At 34.9% G+C, this 20,216-nt stretch overlaps 3 protein-coding genes across 14 annotated transcripts in view; 2 read left to right on the forward strand and 1 right to left on the reverse strand.

Moving 5' to 3' along the window:
* Nucleotides 1-7,605, forward strand: part of LOC116172490 (PDF receptor) — a 70,690-nt gene extending 63,085 nt beyond the window's left edge. For 5 of the 8 annotated variants that reach the window (XM_031489717.1, XM_031489714.1, XM_031489715.1 and 2 more), the window contains exons 9-12: nt 6,314-6,399; nt 6,607-6,790; nt 6,919-7,046; nt 7,095-7,605. In XM_031489717.1, the coding sequence (XP_031345577.1) occupies nt 6,314-6,399; nt 6,607-6,790; nt 6,919-7,041 (393 nt within the window). In that variant the 3' untranslated portion in view covers nt 7,042-7,046; nt 7,095-7,605. Of the gene's footprint in view, nt 1-6,313; nt 6,400-6,606; nt 6,865-6,918; nt 7,047-7,094 lie in introns of those variants that run through there. The other 3 variants (XR_004145669.1, XM_031489712.1, XM_031489719.1) reach the window with 3 other exon arrangements.
* A 3,007-nt stretch (nt 7,606-10,612) lies between these two features.
* On the forward strand, nt 10,613-12,856 carry LOC116172156 (cytochrome P450 6k1-like). 3 transcript variants are annotated; one of them, XM_031489306.1, is made up of 6 exons: nt 10,613-10,922; nt 11,102-11,948; nt 11,999-12,208; nt 12,262-12,354; nt 12,437-12,513; nt 12,559-12,708. In XM_031489306.1, exons 2-6 carry the CDS (start codon nt 11,111-11,113, stop codon nt 12,574-12,576), a joined length of 1,236 nt encoding a protein of 411 aa, XP_031345166.1. In that variant the 5' UTR covers nt 10,613-10,922; nt 11,102-11,110; the 3' UTR covers nt 12,577-12,708. The 3 variants fall into 3 exon arrangements, with proteins under 3 accessions (XP_031345166.1, XP_031345165.1, XP_031345163.1); XM_031489305.1 differs by lacking the exon at nt 12,437-12,513 and having other exon boundaries at nt 12,559-12,856; XM_031489303.1 differs by having other exon boundaries at nt 10,615-10,922; nt 12,262-12,513; nt 12,559-12,856.
* Nucleotides 12,857-17,333: 4,477 nt separating this feature from the next.
* LOC116172433 (cytochrome P450 6k1-like) lies at nt 17,334-19,986 on the reverse strand. 3 transcript variants are annotated; one of them, XM_031489649.1, is made up of 6 exons: nt 19,919-19,986; nt 18,537-19,383; nt 18,276-18,491; nt 17,975-18,226; nt 17,697-17,788; nt 17,334-17,637 (listed from the first exon to the last, which is right to left on the reverse strand). In XM_031489649.1, the coding sequence occupies exons 2-6, from the start codon at nt 19,381-19,383 to the stop codon at nt 17,614-17,616; spliced, it is 1,431 nt and encodes a 476-aa protein (XP_031345509.1). In that variant the 5' UTR covers nt 19,919-19,986; the 3' UTR covers nt 17,334-17,613. The 3 variants fall into 3 exon arrangements, with proteins under 3 accessions (XP_031345509.1, XP_031345507.1, XP_031345508.1); XM_031489647.1 differs by having other exon boundaries at nt 17,334-17,788; XM_031489648.1 differs by lacking the exon at nt 19,919-19,986 and adding an exon at nt 19,669-19,912 and having other exon boundaries at nt 17,334-17,788.
* Between the last annotated feature and the right edge of the window lie 230 nt (nt 19,987-20,216).

Consider the following 20,216-nt stretch of genomic DNA (forward strand, 5'->3'; position numbering starts at 1 on the left):
AGTATATTTCTTTTTAGCAAAACAATTTGACGACAAAATTCAATTACGCGGTATATTCGGCATGATTATTTCCTCAAAAAATAATAAATTATGAAGCAAATTTTGACACATTTTTAACTGAGGAAAAAATAGGGTAGGCATATTAGAAATTTTTGAACCGGAACTTTGTTTTATTTTGTACTTTTTGTCCAAATTTTAGCACTTTTCTTAGTTTTTGACCGATACCTCAAAAAGGAAGCGTTTTTTCTATACATAATTAAAGTAGACAAAATTTTCTGTATTTTTCATACCTATATCACTTTTTTTGTAAGGTTAACCATTCTACTGATAGAGCGCATCAAAGAAAAACATATTCCCGGACCCAGTATTATATGAATAATAATTAATAATATAGGGAAAGTAGTTGAAAAAATCAAGAAATAGTTATTTACATAAAAGTCTGGAAAATGACACATTACTGGTGAGGAAATATTGAATTTCCGAGTCAAGTATAATGTCATTTTTCTGACGAGTATTGTATTAATTTTTACCCGAAATCGCATTTTAATATAAAATTTCTGACGAGTATTGTATTAATTTTTACCCGAAATCGCATTTTAATATAAAATTTCAATTTTTAGATAGAACTTTTTATTAAAGTCAATCTGTCAGTGATGACGGGAGTCATTATAGAAATTTAACAATGTCACAGGGGCGGCCGGTCCAGTGACAAGTGCGGCCAGTGAAGTGACAAGCGGCAGGAAACCTAGTCTGCTCTGCCTCTGTCATGGAAACTAAAATTTCCTAACAGTAAGTAGGCATGAAAATGAAGGTTTCAGGACGATTTTGGATAAACCAATAAAACAGTTATGTGTTCCCCATATTTTTTAGGTGGAGGAGGGGTCTGTATTGAACAGAATATTTGCGTAAGCTTGTACATTCATACTAAGGCGCAGTCAAATGAAACTCGACTAGCGGTAAACTCTCCATTACTTTACTACTCCTGTCAAATTACGGGTAGCTACAAAAGTAGTCTAAACTGAATGTTGTCACGTCACTCAGCGAAACCAAGCGTAGGTACTTATTTTATGTAAAAATGTTCATTTTCAAATGTTATTGTTTTTTTATGAAAAAATATAAAGAAATCAATCCCGAAAATTAACAATTTGTTATTACTGAGTAAAATTCATCAGATATTTATGAAAATCCGAATTTGGTAACTTATTTTGATAACAAAACAATATACAAACACCGTAGGTTGCATAGTCATTATTCATCGATTAATTAAATAAACAAATTAGAAAAACGATCTTTGTCTTTCAAGCTGGGTGACTCCCAGAGCGTTCTCAATTTTTTTATAGATGGTGGAAGTCTAAAACAACCCTATCCAAAAATGGTCACGATGATTCTTTCAAATCGACGGACTGTGGAATTTTTTTTCTAAATTCCAACAATTTTCTTAGTTAACAAATCGACTAGTGGTAAATTCTCCTTTACTTTACTAGTCCTGTCAAATTAGCTTTCCGAAATATAACAAGAAATTTAACTCTATAGTAGGCGAATGGGAACACGTACATCGAAATCGAAATCCGAAGAATAGTTCACGAGAAATCAGATTTTGACGTAGGAGCTACTTTTCGAGGCAACCAAAAATGATTTTGCAAATCCGGTCGCACCCTAAAGCGCTAACTTTTTTTGATTTTATTTGATCAAAATGAATGATTTTTATTAATCAGAGTGCCAGGGTCCTATTGTACAGTTACCTTGATCGGGTTTGTCAAATTCTTTTGTTATCAAAAGAAGTTAACTTTATACATCATGAAATAAGTTAAATTAATATAATAAAACCAAGCTTTAACTTAACAGTTAAGTGGTATGGTATGGCCGATTTTCGCAAAATTTTGATTAATATACAGTGATATTCATTCAAAAGTAGACATAGGGATTTTCTATGTATGTCTAGTTTTAAAGGACGAAAATTCTTCTGAAGGGCACCTAATTATATTCCACCAAAATAACTTCTTAAAACAAAGTAATATTTTGCTGTCATATTAATTAATTGGAATATTATTGCTTTGCCTTCCGTATTTTTATTTTCGTTCGCGATTGAAGAAAAAGTTTATGTCAATTGGTATAGTGCAGGTAATAGTTTAAGGAGCGTAAGAGACTTATTTTCTGTGGTGATCACTTTAAAATTAGTGGTTATTTAAATGCGATCCACATAAGACACCGTAAACAACCCTCAATTTTAACGGAGGTGAAGAAATTGAATGTAATTTTTGTGGAAGAGAATTCCATAAGAAACTTAAGTGAAATAGCGGCCGAATTTAATCTATCTCTTCAACATAACCAAAAACATACTACTTACTGTCGTTTTTAATAAAATCTAGAATTACAATGCAAAATGTAGACATACGAAATCTCTATGAATAGCACTGTATATGCGAATGCTTTTGTTTGGTGCGTTGGAGCTATGGAACGGTTGGTCTTCCAAAAAAACGGTATATATGAAAAATGTAGGAAATTTTGTAGTCGATTTTCGGTGAAAATGCAAAGGCTATAGAACGAAAAAACGACTTGTCAGAAATCGACCGAGAACAAACATTTTCTTATAGCCTGTAGAATCCACAATTTTCAACGGTTTGCCGATTGCGCCCCTGGATCAAAAGTTACAGCTTCTTGATTTTTTTTGGAAATTGTTTTTTTTTGCATGGTTAAAATCCAAGATGAATATTGGCGGTTTAAACTTTGTTATATCAATGAAATTTGGCAAACATGTTTAAATACAAAGATTAAAGTACCTATACAAATATAAGCACTGATTTTTTTTTCGAAATGGCGTTTTTTTTAAGTATTTGAATGACCACCTGATTATACCAACCTGATTATACTACATAGAAAATTATAATGGGTTGAGAGGTGAGAGGGGGTTGGGGCATGTACGCTTTAAATCTGTCATCATATACCTAAGTCGTACTACACTGCTTTACAAATTGCTGTCATTTCATTTAAATTACAGAAAGGCGTTTTTCACTTTAAAAGCCGCAGGCACTCGACTGGTTTATTTTCTTCGCTTCAATGGATTAAAGTTACAAGATTTTTTTTCTCTTTATTACCCATAAACAATATCTTCTTGATTTTTTTTTCACAAAACTTCCCCAAATCAACCAAATATCCACCACTACATCAACTAACGCTACCATACATTCTCATTAAAAGGTAGTTCCACAATAATAAAATCCTGGTTTATTTTTCATGTACCTATTTCTTGTACTGTTGTTGCATATTTCAGTAAATTGCTAGGTGTGCGATTAAACATAATTGTCCAAAATAGTGCGGCTTTTATTATTATTTATATTACATCTGTTATGTTCACGTTCCTCTCTAGAAAAACTGGCACTCTCATTATTCTGGAAAATTGTGTCACGTTTTTTTTTTTACTAAAATCCCTATTACCTTCATTGTTTTTTCTGGTATTAGCTTTCATTTGCCGCCCGGCGGTTAAATTCCCTATTCGTATTGTACCCCCTTCTCTTATGACAATGCTTCCATAACTGTTACAATTTTCCCTACCACCGTATTGCCCGAAACTCACTCCACCCGATAGAGATAGAAGCTAAAATTGTGATCGATTTTTTTTGGCCCTCCTATATTGAAACTGAAATGATTTTGTCTTTTCAAAATTGTTCCGACGGCTAGCTCTGCATTTACTGTAAGAGCTTCTCTTAGCTCTGCTCTTACACTACACTCTTACACCAGCTTGTATTTCATATTAAAAAAAAATCTGTGAAATGTGTTTCTAATTCGTTTTTCTTGTTTATTTAACAATGTATTAAATATCAATTACAAACGCCAGTGTTAGTCAATTTTTTACATTTATATAATATTTACAAAATCCACAACTGGTGGGATAGCCCTGAATTCACCAACGAAAACAGCAAAAAAATCTCCTTAATGTTTGTTTAACAATATATTAAATATCAATTACAAACGCCAGTGTTATTCAATTTTCTACATTTACATAATATTTACAAAATCTAAAACTGGTAGGATAGCCCTGAATTCACGAACGAAAACAGCAAAAAAACCTCCTTAATGTTTGTTTTTGTATTTGTTTTACACTTTTTTTAATAAGGAATCTACGTTCATTTAGTGATTTAAACTCCATTCATCAGCTGAATTTGAATACTGTAATGTGTAATCACAAACCCAAAACTAATTGCAAAAATTAACAATCCTTTAATTATATCCGCGAAACATAACACTATATTTTAATTAGCCAAACAGATTTCTCAAAACCTTCACTATTATGACATTTATAGTTTGTTTAGTTCATTCAATATACGGAAACTAATTCAGTTTTTAAGAAATCTATTTTTAGTCCTTATTTCTAATATTTCAGAAATTGTTGTCCCATTTTTGAAACGTTTTGAAAGCATTCGATGATTTCAAAACAATAATTGTGAAGCATCAAATTTCCTAAATATTTCGATTACTAAAGTAGTCGGTATTTTCAAAACATTTTCGACATATTTATTTGTTTTATATGTCTGAAACATCATCAAAATCATCTGAAACCATTTCTTATAAGTATTTCCTAATCATTTCCGTCATCCCCAAACATTATCGCAATTTCTTCAATCATTCGCTTTTTCAAAAGATTGAACTATTACCAGAATCTCGCCCCCGAAATAGATAACCCGCCTCTGGTCCGGCGTTTCGAGCCTACAGAAAGTTATCCTTGACATCACCGGCGGGCAAATAATCCCCTAAACTTTTTGAACGCATTGTTTTTATCACCCTTAAAACTCTAACATAATTCGAACCAACACGGTCTGTACGTTTGCTAAATTCTTACTTATTGTTCGCTTACTTATTTTATTTTTATTTATGAGATTAGTAGCCAACAGCACTTCCTAACAGGCTACACTATAACAAACTAAAAATGGTAAGTGCCATTAAAATAAATGTAAAAAAAATATTAGTATTCCTTGTTGACATGTATGTAAGTGTATAAGATTAGTCAGGTTTGCAAAATACCTAGCTAGCTTACAATTACCATTATTCTCAATTGCCTTAACTTTCCGACACAAAGAGAAATCCTGTCGTTCACTTTACACACTAAGCATAAAATAAAATGCCGCAAAAGAATTCTGTAAATTCAAACGGAAACGCTATATACATTTTGAAGCGGATTAGAAATTCTATTCGGGTACGACAAACTTAGAAGGAAAATCGGACATAATAATCGAATGAAATTGAACCTGAATCTTAAATTGGGCTTCAAATTGACACATGATTGAAAGACAATCTGAGATTACACAAATTTATTATTAAACAGAAGATATACATTACAGAACCCTGTAATAAAAAATGTAATTAATTTACCCGATAGCAACTTTTATACGCACTTGTGTCCGGTAAGTCTTCTTTCTTCCGTCGTTTTAAATTTGTGCGTTCCTTGAATTTTATACACTCATTTAAATACAATAACAACCCTTAAATTACTTATACAAGTTCACAATTTACAAAATAAACAATTACAATGACCATTAAATAAAATCCCTAAATTCTGTGTCTACGTTCACAGCACGTAAACTTTCAACTACAGGGTGGCTCGCTCTCATCTTCGCCATCGGCATTATTTCACCCTAGAGAAACGAGGCCCCCTGCAGTTTACACAACAATGCGTAAAAATACATGTCAATTGATAAAGCAAACAATTTCTTTTTTACATTTAAATGATTAAAAAAAACCTAACAAAGAAAGAGGTTTGTTGTTGTGCAAAATAAAAGTTACGCATTCATATTTGTCTTCAGCAAAAATTAAATAAAGCTCGATACCATCCGCGGCCTGACAAATTCTTCCTGCAAACACGAAAATTTATCACAAACTGACAACTCTGCGCACCAACAAAGCACAGATTAAATTTGTCGTTAAAAATTATCTTGGCTGTCCCTGAATTCCTGTCACGTTAGCATATAACTTGCTGAAAATTCAAACTTGAATACTTCAAAGGTGTCTTCAAATATGTACGACAATTGTTTAACAAATTAGACTCTAATGTAATTTAAAAGATCCAAAGAGAATTATAAACTACAAACTAACACGACTTTGCGGTTTTATTAGTTTACCTTACAAGGACTGCACGTAGTTACAATAGTACCGGATACCACTACTACCTACTCTTTTAACATTTGTTCTTCAACAAATGCAGGTTTGAAAGATAACAGTCAGGCTAATTGTAGCATAGATTCGAAATTCACAAAGTCAGTTAGTGCATGCTGAGTTGATAAATTATATTGGTCTTAGCTCATTTAATTTTTTTTTAAAGGTCAACTTGTTATTTCTTCTCAACATTGTAAGAGTCCTCGTTGTTAAGCTGAGGGAAAGTCATACCAGCGAAATACAGCAAGTTAGGTAAATATTCTCATGTAATTGATGTTACCACCAAGTTCCGTAAGCTAAATTGATTTATGGTCAGTTGAGCTCTTATTTATTTTTCATTTGTCCTCTATTGTCATAAATTGGCAGCTGTTCTTGTATTTAGAGTGGATCTGGAGCTCAACTGAATCCGCTGTCCCCCCCCCCCCCCCAATAGTACTGACAATCGATTTTTTTATCTAGGAAAGCTGTACGTGCCGCCATATTTCTACTACCACTGATGGGTATAGCCAACATATTATTTTTGGTGGACTACCGATTATTTAAAAACGCATGGAAATTTGCTCTCTGGTCTTATAGCACTTACTTTCTTACTACTTTCCAAGGATTATTTTTATCAGTCTTGTACTGCTTCTGTAACGGAGAGGTAATTTCTCCTCACACTCATTTGCTCGATCACAATCATCCTCCATAGTCGCTTCACTACCCATTACCAATAAAGTAAAAGCGCCTATTGGAAATCATGGGAATTATTCATAACTGAGATGTTTACAGGTACAAGCTGCCTTAAAAAACAGCCTTTTCGTGTACATGTCTCTACGTAGAGATCACAATGATCCGATGCGAAGAAATTCCATGCACCTTTCCGGCGTCACGGCCTTAGAAACGGACCAATGACGAAGGTTTCTCGATAGTGCAACGTTCCACTAATAACCATTGCTTCGTTACAGCAACCTCAATGGAATGTGCCCACGGGGGTATAACATTGGCCAGGCCGAACGGAAAATTTACGAGTGAGTTTGATGAGATGCATGCGACAGTCGAAGTGTTTGCGTTATTTGGACTTTTAGGACTGTCGTTTGATGGACTGTCCGATTTACTTTTGGATACTTTTATTATGCATTCCGCAAAGAAACTATATTTTTTAGGAGTTTAGAGTTTAGCGTAAGTAGTCAATATGTGAATACTAACTTTTTTACTGCTGTTGTGTATTTGGTAGTTTTAAGGTACCTCGCTGTACTCAAAATATTCATCCTTTCTATTTTTTCCTCTCTTTATTTACGTCAATTTGGCCTAAAGTGTTATTTAATATTTAACTTAAATGTATACGAAAGTCTCTCGTACATAATCCGTCCAAATGCATTTGTGCAGTAGCCTACGTAATTTTGCCAAATGACACTTATACAAGGTTTGTCTTTTATTCTAATAAAGTTATTGCAGGAAGTACAATTCATTAGGTGCAATGTCAGTCTGATCTAATTCTACGCCACTCTCCCCCTTCCCTACCTCTGGCCCTTTTATTAATCGTTCATTAATCTTCTGCAACAAACTTCTTGATCTAATACTAATAGAAGTTTGTCTGCAATTGTTATTAGATGTGATAACAATTTCAGATGTACTCAACGCATCTGTGTGTTAACCTACCAATAAAAATTTGTGTGAATTTTCTTTATATATTTCTGAGATCTTAACCAAATTCAAAAAGTTAGTAACCGATGCCGAATAATGAATGGATTGTACGATTCGTTGTTGAAAGTTGGGTTAAGCCATTATTAACCCTTGTGGAAACAAGAAGTTGCCTTTGACGATAGACAGTATAGTATTCTGCATGTAAAGTAAATACTTGCGGAAATCCAACAGCTGTTCATATCCAAAAGAAAACCCAGAGACGTCATCTATCCTCGTAGGAGCTTGCCAGTTCTGTGGAAGGAAATCAACAATTTCAGGGAAATTTAGTTAAGAGGTATCGTACATTTTCTCTATTGTTATATGTAAAATTAACAATTCGTACTTCCATTTTTTAAGAAGTTTGAGTAGAACTTTTATTTTTGTTTCGTGTGTTGTACTTCTAAAAAGGCACCAGGTGTTGCAAGCAATCCTAGTTTCAACAAAACGTGGCATTCGTTAACTTAATTCAAAAAGGGGCTGATCAACACCCCTTTAAGTGCAAAAAACCTTTTACATTTGATTTACAGCCGTGGAGTTGTAAAAGGAGCACTCATTACCTTGAATCCATATGAGAATTTTTCCGACATTTGAAGGTGCAAAGAATAAGGCATCGTCATAAAATGTGCTCGCTTAGGAAAGTAAAAGAAGCCACGAAATTATTGAGAACATTTCAGCCACATATACGATGCGCTTGATTCAAATAAACATTGCTTTATTGTGTTATTTGACATCAGAAAAGCTTTTGACAGTATAGAAGTAGGTATTTTATCAAGGAAGCTTGAGGATAACACACGAGCGCGAATATCACTTTTTCAATTCGGCGTCGACGTTGGAACTAAACTTAACCACGATTCAATTGATTTATATTTCAAACAAAAATTCTCGATTTCACGTAAATCTGAAAACTCAAACGTGCCACGGGCGTGACCCAACTTCCCACGAAACGATTAAAGCTCCTTACAAGTTCTTAAATACTCTAAAGAGTAAGTAACACTTTCAACGACCACTGAAAACTACTAAAACGCATTAAAGACTTGAAGATCTCATAAACGCTTCTTAATGGTCTTAAGTGCTATTAAAAATTGGTAAATGCACCTAAGGGAAAAGGATCAACTCCTACAGTATTTGAAGACCCTAAAGGTTTTTCAAGACTTTCTAAACCACTTTCAAAGGTATAGGGTTTAAGGCTTAACACGTATTACAGGTTCTCAAAATCGCACACGTGGATATTACTGTTTTTAAATGCACTTAGCTTAGATCTTCAAGATTCGTATATTAAAATACCCTTAAAGAAAGAAAACGCATTTTTTTTTACTATCGAATAACGCTGTGAAGACAATTCAGTACTCACAGACAGATAATTTGAAAGATCAATAATGCTCTTGAAGAATTAAAAAGTCTCCCCTTGATCACCATTCAAAACTTTTCACGTTTATTGAAAACAGTTGAAGGTTTTTAATCCAACAAACCTAAAGAGTAAAGAGCGATCAAGGGAAGTTTCTTGGGCATAGAATGCTCTTAGCCTCTAAACGCTTTTGACAGCTTTTGAATACCTTTAAAGTTTATAAAATCTATAGAAACTTTGGAAAACTGTAAAACCCCGTCGCAAGACTTTGGGCACTCTTAAAAACCCCATAGATCTTGGCGACTCCATAATATTGTAACGTGTATTTGTCGTAACTCAGAATTCCATGTAAAGTTATGTATTCATTTTAATAATAGTGCAGATAGAGGGCACTAGTAAATTTAAATTTCATCTATTGGTATATGAATAAGTAAATAATCTTGAAAAATCGAGGCAGAACGAGCCAGATGTCAGAGGTTGGATTTGAATTTTATTTATGTTAATATTTGCAGTAGTATTTGTATAATACTTTATTGACCTTAGAAGCTAATTATTAATTGGACTGCAGTGGTCGTAGTGTTTAAACCCTCTACTTAGGGGTAAAATTAAAACTACATTATTATTAGGTTTAATTGCCTTGCGTCATCTTGCGTCTTTTAGGGTTTTTTCATACGGTTTTATTGAGACGGCACCTTCGGAAGGTGTGATTTGGTAATTTTAAAATTCCAACAGGAAGACCTTGGATTTGAGGAATTCGAATTTGTATAAACTTGTCTATCATGTCTTCTATCGTTTTTAATGGGGTTTCGTAATTTCGCTACACTCTCGCATTCTTTGAGTGGAAGTAGGCATCTCAACATAAGTTAGTTTGGCTCTAAAAACGAGGAAGAAGGTTTAATTTCATTACTTAAAGCCTTCATTTTAAGGAATGATGCATTTTCTAACTTACCACAAATTTTGAATAACATTTAATGAATTAATTTCTGTTAGCGCTATTTTGACTTACATAATCTGGGAGTAAATTTTGTGTAATGTATTTAACGACAGTAACCAGCCGGTGGTCTGGATAAGCGACCAAATAACGTAAGTATAACCGCCGTGTAAATTGCTATACTCTCCCCTTTTCCCTGTCTTCGCGACCTGGCTGGAAAGTATAGAGTCTGTCTTATAAAAACTGTGGTCTATGTTACCAAGAAACAAAGATTGTCTAGGGACCTCCATTGACAATACCATTAAATTGACTCTCATTTCCAACTTACAAGTATAGACAAAAGATTGACTCTACCAATCGTCATAATTGTGCCTAATCATAAAATATCATCATTCTAGACACTGTATCCTTAGAATATTTATACGAATACGATAGTAAAGTATCTATATGTGCTGCTGTTGAGACTTATTGATAACCACTTTAAAAATTAAGTTATCGTCATACCTTTGACCTCGACACTGTAAGTTATGCATGGTGTGTTTGTAATTCTATTTTAATTTACTTATTGGCACGAATTATGTTCGATTGTCTTACTTATATAATAAGTAACAGAAAACATTTTAGGAAGTAAGTTTTTTGAAAACTTAAAGAAATGTGTTTGCTGTATATTTTGGACACCAACCGCTAGAGTGCTTGAAATAGCTCTTTACTTAACCACACAAGTAGATAATCAAATGACGCAGCATCATATAAATAATTTCTAGTTTGGTATCAGTTAGTTGCGATTTTGTAGGGTTGTTCGACGCTCCGACATCTTAGTATTCTGATTTCACGGTAAGTAGTGAGGGAAAGAGTAATTATTTGCGGAATAATTGCACAGTTCAGTGTTGGCTTCCGCGTTTCCAAAGACAATTATTTAATGGATACCTACATTCCGTCAATCTGGTGCAAGATCGCCGCAAACTCACAAGGCATTATATTCCCAAAACGATTCCTAATTTTTTTTCTTTCAGTAATTGGCAATGTGGATTACTTTCGCATTCCTTCTCACATTATGTCTCACAGTGTACTTTTACTTCCGACATCGCTACAGATATTGGAAAAATAGAAATATACCGTTCATAGTGCCCAAATTAATAGTGGGAAACATCGTCGAAATATTCATGGGAAAATATTCGCCGGCAAAGTACGTCGCCCACCTATGCAACGAACGCGAAGGACCGTACGTCGGATTTTTCATTTTGCACAAGCCATACCTGGCAATCAAAGACCCCGGTATTATTAAAAGAATACTCGTTAGAGATTTCCAAAAGTTTCCCGACAAAATCTTCATAAACGACAAATCTATTGATCCCACGTTTAGTAACTCACTGCTGAGCTTGGGAAACGCGCAATGGAGGACGGTTAGAACAAGATTATCTCGCATCTTCAGCCCAGCTAAGGTAAAAGCAATGCAAGTTTACACAGAGAGATGTGCCAAATCGTTACGCTTGTACATCGATGGTCAATTAAACGAACGGCTGAATTTGAAGGATTTAACCACCAGGTTTTCCACGGAGGTGGTCTTTTCATGCGTGTTTGGAGTAAACTCGAATTGTTTTAAAGAAAAGCAGAGCATGTGCAATGACTACGCTCATAAGATATTCCCGAAAGCTTACGTGGGTCTGTTCAAAGGATTTTCGTATATTTTTCTCCCTCAACTTGTTAAAATATTTAAGTACCAGTTTTTTGATCCGACCGCATGTGATTTCTTTCAAAACGTATTTTCTGATACAATAAAGCATAGAGAGATTTCGGGGGTTAGAAGAAACGATCTTGTGGATATACTGATTGATATCAAAAACCAAAGTGGCTCTCTTGGTAAAGAAAGTTTGCTGGGTAACGGGCCCAATGTAATGATCTTGCCGTAGATAACAACGCATTGTTGGCGCAAGCAATTGCTTTCCTCGGCGTCGGTCATGAGACTATTAGTGCCATCATTTCATTGACGATATACGAACTGTGCATTAATCAGGATATACAAAATCGTATACGCGAGGAGATTGAGACAGTTGTGGGAGAAGATGATGTTACATCACACACAATCGACAATTTGAAATTTCTGAATATGGTCGTGTGCGGTGAGTTTACCTATACTAAATTAGAATTACAGTACTTAAACTCAATTTTGTAGAAAGCCTACGAAAGTATCCAGTAATTCCATTCATACAACGCAAATGTGTTGAGGACTATTTCATTCCTGAAACAGGTGCCGTTTTGGAAAGGGGTACGTCCATTATCATACCAACCCATTGGTTGCATTATAATCCGGAATTCTTTAATGATCCCTATAAATACAATCCTGATAGATTCAATGGAGACACCTCAATCCCGATCGACCCGTTCGTATATCTACCATTCAGTACTGGTCCTAGAGCTTGTTTGGGTCAGTAGCCCGCTTAGACTTTCCGTTTATTAACCGCATTTTTAGGAAGACGATTCGCATTGATGAGCATAAAAGTTTGCCTTATATACCTCATTAGGGCCTTTAAAATTGAAAGGGATGCTGCTACGAAAGGTCAGCTAAACTTTGGGGCTGCGCATGCGTTGGATCCAAAGGAAGGTATTCCTGTAAGGTTCCAGAGAATAGAACAGAGTTATGCAGGAACGCTGAACAAACACTGAGTTGCTGTTAGCAAAACAGCTTTATTAATAGACGTTCGGGTGTAATTAATAAGCCGTACAATGTAAAGACATTTTATAGAATAGACGAATATTATGTAACAGGTTTTAGAATCGCCTGTTTGTGAGTGAAGTGGTGTCAGCATAACAATAAAAGATATAGATATATTGCATTGCATGTTGCATGAATCTGCACTTTTAATAACCATGTACTGAGCGGGAATTGAGACTTCTAGTCGCATTCGCTCCGTCACAGCGGTCGCGCAAAGATGAGCGCATCAAGTTTGCAACTTATACGCAACAATTAGCGACACAAATTTGTGATTTAAAAGCGGTTGGTCATATAGTTAAGGGCTAGGTAAATTAAAAAGGCGAGTGTACTTAATAACTGTAGTGGCGAGAACTTCAAAGAATGAATAGATTTGCGTGAGAAGACGTACATCAGCTCAGCATTGGCATTAATGGAGATAGGCTAGCATTATTTGCCAAAAGCCCTCGATTTCTCTATTATCCAGCCTGCGATTGTTTTCGCCAGCTTGCGAGTATTTTCCATCACGGACTATATTAACTGGATTTGGGGCAGGTGAGAGGAGTACGCATCGAAGTCCCACACCACCAGTGGCAGTAGCAACTCGAGCTGCAGCAGCGCCAAGGATAACGTCACTCGTGTGCATGTTTAATAAAGGTACCTATTATCTTTTTTAATTTACGGTTTGCATAATTGCATGTGAACTAAAAGTGATTGATCTAAACGCGTTTATATTCGTACGTCTCATAAACTTTTCTATAAAATTTAAATTATTGTAATTTGTCTATATGGACATAATCATTACATTTTTAAGATGGTGTTATTTAGATATATGGGTATTTGAATTAATAGAAATTAGGTTGTTTTTCTCTTTTTAGTGTGTTTATATAAAATGCTTCATTTCAATGTTTACTTTTAAATAAATGTATATCAATTTTTAATCATCTCTTTGGAATTATTGCTGTTCTACAAGGACTAACAAGAGAGTCAATTTTGAAATTTACATAAATCCTCCGAAACATATTGGAGTGCAAATTTTAAACTAATGTTTTTCCAAAATTTTCGTTAGAAATTCTTGACTATTAATGAGATATCACTAAAAGCGGAATAAACTAAATTCTTTCCTAATTTTATACCATTTATACCTGAACTAGCTGAAAGTAAAAGTATAGGAAGGTAAGTTCTAAAAGTACTACCTACAACAAAGAGAACGAAGAAATTGCTATAAGATCCATAAACGTGAGAAAATCTTCAATCAAGTTCTGTGAGACACAAATATACACCCTGGGCACCCTTCTGCGGGAAGAATCAGCGAACCATCGTTTAATTTATAATCATCCGTTACAACCATCTTCAGGGTATGTTCAGAGCAGGGTTCAGAGCTTGCCCAGATGTTTTTCAATTTTTTAGATTAGCTTTCCAAATACTTTTTCAAATTCTTCAGAGATTCTATAAAGATTTCCAGATGTTTTGGAGATCGCTCTTAGAGGAGGTTTAGAAATTTTGGTATGATTCTTCTGGAGTCATTTTTAGAAATACACTTTTCTATAAATGCTATCGAAACGTACACAATTGTTAAGATTACACAAAAAACATTAAAAGACATGAGACAAAAATAAACGCGAAAAGGAAAAAAGTAAAGAGCTAAAGAGCCTTTTGACGGTTCTGGTAGTTTTGGATTTTACAGGCCAAGATCTATAAAAAAAGTTTTCCTCCCGGTCAACCCAAAATTTGTCGATATTCTTTGAAATACGTTTCCTATAATACCGGTCCAAAAGCGACTTGTTTCGAAATCGATCGGAAACACTTTATTTCTTTATATTTTGACCGGTTAAATCCAACATATTCAGAATTTTTATCATCAAAAGTTATGAACAAAAAAAAACTGTTTCCAAAAACAATAAGTAAAGTCAATCTTAAACTTGTCCATGTTCCGTAAATAGTAACTTAGTCCAAAAACGACTTGTTTGAAATCGATCAGAAAAAACTTTTTTATGGATTTTTGCCTGTAGAGCCCAAAACGTTCTGCTAGGTAGCTTGGTTTTCTGGAGTTCATGTTCGGCTAAAAACCAAAAGGTTCTCAGAATCGAACTCGGGTTCGGAAATAGAAATTTTTTAACGTAATGACTAGTTGAAATGTTAAAGCAGCAACTGTTAGAATCTAGTCCACTAAAAAATATAGACAAAAAGAAGTAAAATAGTCTCTCTAAAAGTTTTTCAATAATTATATACACTTTAAGCAATTTTATTACAATTGTTTTGCAAATATGGTTATAATGTTTAAAGCTTTTATGCCTCCTTTCTTACTATTCCGTCCTATATTAAAGTATCTTCCAAAATCCTTACCCCTAATTCTCCGGTGATGTTTTAGTTCATAAACTTATCACTTTGGAGAAATATTTGTATATTGTATAGGTTTTCTGAAATACTTTTAGATATTTTTTGGGGCAGTTTAAAACTTTTTGAGTGATTTTTATGGATTTGCAGTTTCTACGTTCTACGGGTATTCCATAAGGAATCTCCCTAGGTTCTCCAGAAACCCTTCAAAGGTAAGAGTTTTTAGAAACACTAGTCATTTGTGACAGATTGTTTCCAACTTTGGTGGAGGGAAGGTATCTCGCAGAGATTCGTCCACATCTGTCAATCATAGAATTTGTATTGATTGACAGAAAATTCTTTAAATATTATTCAGAAATTGTTTATAATTTGGGACGGATATTCTCCATAGATTTTTTGACATTCTTAGGAAAATTTTAAAAATCTTCGAGATGATTGTTTGTACCTTAGTGGTTATGGAGGTTTCCTTGAAGAATATCACCAAAAAACATGGGTGCAAAATTTTTGCGAATTATGAAGGAAATGTGCCAACCTGTTTCAGAATTCGGTCGTCTTGGAATCGTCTGTATTTAAAAATCTGAAATTTCTTTGGGAATGGGTATAAAATATGATTTAAATTTTGAGGGAGAAAGATTGGTTCAGAAAGTTTATTAGTTTCAGTAGATATACAAGTTTACGTTTAGACTGTACCTGAATTGGCTTTTATGACTTAACCGTGTAGAAATTGTATGTAAGATTAATTTCAGTCGTGTCGCAACCATGGTGATTCATTTATGAAGTGCATGGGAAATCATTAATTGGCCGACAGCCTCGTGAGGTGGTCACGTATTCGCAGCTTGCAATTACAAAACACAAATATTTATTAACCAACCCGCGTTTATTTTGCACCGGTCAGCGTGAAATATTAGAGGATTTCCATACAGAAGATATCTAACTGAAAGCGAGTAAAACAGTGCAGATATCTCGGGATCCTGAACCGCTACCCAAAGTATTCCAGACTGTAGATATTCATGGAATTATATGCGAGCTGTGAAAAGCATCAACGAGTGGAGGTTCAACGACTTTCTTCAATAGCAGAAATTAAAGAGGTACATGTTTTTCATACTTCAAAAGTAACTATGGTTCTTGCCTGAATTAATATCTCTAAACTAAACACCCACTTGAGGTAAAATAGAGAGCAGGTTTGAAGAAGGTAAAAGAGAGGTCAGAATTGAAGTTCCGACTGAAGGCGACGTTTTCGTGCTCAGATACAATTCTTCGATTCTAAGTATAGCCTTTTTAAAACAAAGGGTGTATTGTTTTAGGGCTGAAGGTGACGTAATTCCGTGTGTATAAATTAAGACCTTTGTATGTAAAGTTTTTGTATTTAAAAAATATTTTCGAATTCTAGAAGTTTTTTTCACATTTCTGCTTTCTAGATGCCAACCCCGATGCCAACTTTTACATTCTTTGGGGTGTCGATAAAATTATCAATGTGTACATATATTTATTCTGTCCATACGCCAAAGTACATTTTTGGGTACATAATTAGAGTGAAGACACTTAAATGTACAGGGTGTCCTATTAATAAAGAAGGGTCACAGACCATTCGTATGGAACCTTTAATTGCACAGCTTGGGAAAAAAGGTTTTGTTCATAAAAGGGACCAAGAGAAATCGCTGGAAATTACTTTCAAGTTTCCAGGTTTGTCGCTAGAGGGCATACGATCCATGGTTAATTAGACGAATGACTTCTTTCGTGAAATATTCCCAACAGATATCATTAAAAATACATGAATCGCGATCTAGTAGGAATTTTGCAACATTTTGGGACTTATAAAATATGAGGGGAGGATAGGATAAATTTAAATTGCAATATGGACCCAAGTTTGAAACAAAAGACTACGTAACAAGCGATAATTAAAATAATATCAATAATTAAAATTACCGATTTTTAATTTATAAGAATAATAAATTATTCAGATTTTAAATCAGACGATTCAAAATTAAATAATAAAAAAAAAATCATTATGACAAACGTAAATGGTCAAAATGTCTGCCATCATTTTCGACGAAGTCTCTGCCGAGTAGTTTTTTGCTTGGCATTGTGTTTCTTTTGTTTCAAAGCCAACTTTGATGTATATTGCAATTTAAATTTCTAATATCGTATAATAATGATATCGTTCCATTTGAAATTTTCAAGAAAGCCTGCAAAGTTTATGTTAATGTCAAACCGCGCTCTCTACCGCTTGTCACATTTATTAAAAAGACTCGATCAATATAAAATCTTATTACACGAAGAGAGTTCTTTCCAATAAGACTAATATAATTATGTGGAAACCTACCTTACATATTTTATGAATTGAAGCCAAGACTGGTTCACCTCACCAAAATATGTAGGTACCTACTAGTTTGGGAAGTACGTCGACTACGTACCATAGTGTCGAGATTCTATTATAGATAGTATTCTATTCTTATACAATTTTTATTTTTAATTGCTAATGTATTTCAGTATCGCGGATCACAGCTGCAGTGATCCAATTTCCTAAAAGTTAAATGAATTCCACCTTTTGGTCTGGATATGTACGCCGTATTAATCTCTACCTCCTTGTTCTCTTTGGAATCGACTACAACTTCAAAATCTCTCAATATGTGCACCAACGCTGTCTTCATTGAAAAAAATGAGAACCGTTCACCTAAAGTAAGACAAACATTAGTATACAGCGTGCGTCTTTTAATCTGGATGGTGCAGCTTGTCGCCCAAGCGCATTGTATTCCGCTACCACGGATCGCACACTCAACAGCGAGCGAGCCCAATCCAAGCTAACGGCATACTCCCTCGACTAATGATTCTCAGAGTGAAAAAAAAAGTATTTTAATACCCAAACACTGCCTTGGTCCAATTCCAAAGGGCACAAAGGCTTGCGAAGCCACACTATGTTTATTTTCATCATTAAACCTTTCGGGATCGTATATGCTGGGATTGGGGTGTAACTGCGGGTTATGGTGGACGCCGTCGGTGGACACAATAATACCAGTCCCACGGTCGATCTTTAGTCCCGTTTCTGGGATGACGGTATCTTCAGCCGCTTCTCTATGAAGAAAGGAAACAATTGAGTACTTCCTTAAAGTTTCTGGAAGAAGGTGCATTACAGGCAATCAATAATCATTTGGCTTAGGTACCTTTAATGGTCATGTCTAGGTATTTCATGGCGATTAATGAATTGTAGTCGACCTGACCGTTATGCCTCTGTAACACCGTAGCGATCTCTTGCCTTGCACGGTCCTGTATGGTACTATTCAACCCTAATTCGCGCAATGTAAAGGTAATCGTGGCTGTTGTGGTTTCGTGTGCAGCCGCAAAGAACATTATACTCTGAGATACCATTCTGTTGTAACCTGTAGGTAATCAATCAGCATATTCTGGATGGTAAAATTACTTACCCATTGTATCGCCACTATCCTTCATATTTAGAAGAAGACTAAGAATGTCGTTACGGTTGCTCCTTTTCGCTTCTTTATCTTTTAATATGTTCATGAAGATATTGCGGAAGTACTCCACGCCGATAGGATCAAGAAAACTAAGTTTGAACAGTTTAGCCAGTGGGTGCATAAACAAATACGAAAGGATTTTGACCTCGCCTATCGTACCTTTCGACATTATGTGCTCATTGTAGTACTTAAAATCACGATGGTCTTTCTTAAAACAGTCAATATTGAAACCAAAGGCAGATGACGCGATTATATTAGACGAATATTTTGCGATAACGTCCATTGCTTCAACGTCCTGATTCGCTACTAACCCCAAGTGATCTTTTAAGTGTTCTCCACTCATCTGCATCCTTGTGACCATATCCTTCAGCTTCGCAGAGGAAAATATTCCACTGAGTTTGGCTCTGAGCGATCTCCATTCGTCATCACGTACGGCAAACAGCGAGTCACCAAGAACTGGATCCAATTGCTTGTCCCACATGAAAAGTTTGTTGGGAAATGCCGCAAAATCTTTGATCATAACCCGTTTTATAATCTCCAAATCTGTTATCACTAGGATCGGATGGGTTAATACGTAGAATCCATAGTAAGGTCCTGGAAAGGTTTGACTAGCGTTTCTTAAAAACTTTCGCAAGTTGTCTTTGTCAAACATGAAGGATAATAAGCTACCGAAGAAGAGCGTTGGTTTGATAAATGGAACGCCCCTTCTCTCCCAATACTTGTACTTTTCGTTTACAGAATATACTAAGTATAAAAATAGGGCCGCCAGTAGAATTAACAAAGTCAGCAGCAGGTCCATCTGAAAAATGCATTACTTTAAGAGCATTAAATAATTGTGATGATCGTTCTCTTTTGCTTAGTAGTGAGCGTAGGTGGGAGGGAGAGTGCAAATTCATTGCAAATCTTCAAAGAGGTTGCACAAGTGCAAGCTTTTTGAATTTTGCACCCAATACGTTAACAGGAACTACTCGTAGATCCGTTGCCAACCGCTTAACATCATGGTTTTGTGCTTTTGTCACCTACATATTTACCCGTGTAGGGTCGGAAAAGAACAATGCTAGGTACCTCAAGTCAAAAAAATCACCTGTAAAAATGCACCACCCACTTCTTGTTCCTAAACTGCAAATCTGAGCAAAACCCAGACGCGTCTCGTCCTTTTTATTTCTTTAGACGTAGTTAATTGCTCAATTTTTAAATTCGTGATTGTAAAACATGGGTACACTGTTTTGATGTAAGGAAAAAGTTATGAAGTTCACCTTACTGATTCGCAATGGTCTAATATTATAATTCCAAAAACACTATACATAAACGGACACACATATGCAGGTACTTACAATTTAAAACCAAATCACCATCAACTGTTATTTTAACGACCAATAAATAATAACAGTATAGATTTGTTAATGGAAGTCTAGATATTACAAAATTGTGATAAATGAAAATGGTGGGGTACATATCTCTCTGTATTGTTTTTCGACCTTTAACTGCTAATGTGCCTCTCTGGACATACGCTAGCAACTTTTATCATCATTGCAAACATTAATGAGTTTAGGTTCGTACAACATTTACTCGCGACCAGAAAGAATAACATCGCATGTCGTAAGAGGCACTTTATCAACGGACGAGGTTTAG

Source organism: Photinus pyralis, unplaced genomic scaffold (genome assembly GCF_008802855.1).
Source record: "Photinus pyralis isolate 1611_PpyrPB1 unplaced genomic scaffold, Ppyr1.3 Ppyr1.4_LG5, whole genome shotgun sequence".
NCBI lineage: Eukaryota > Metazoa > Arthropoda > Insecta > Coleoptera > Lampyridae > Photinus > Photinus pyralis.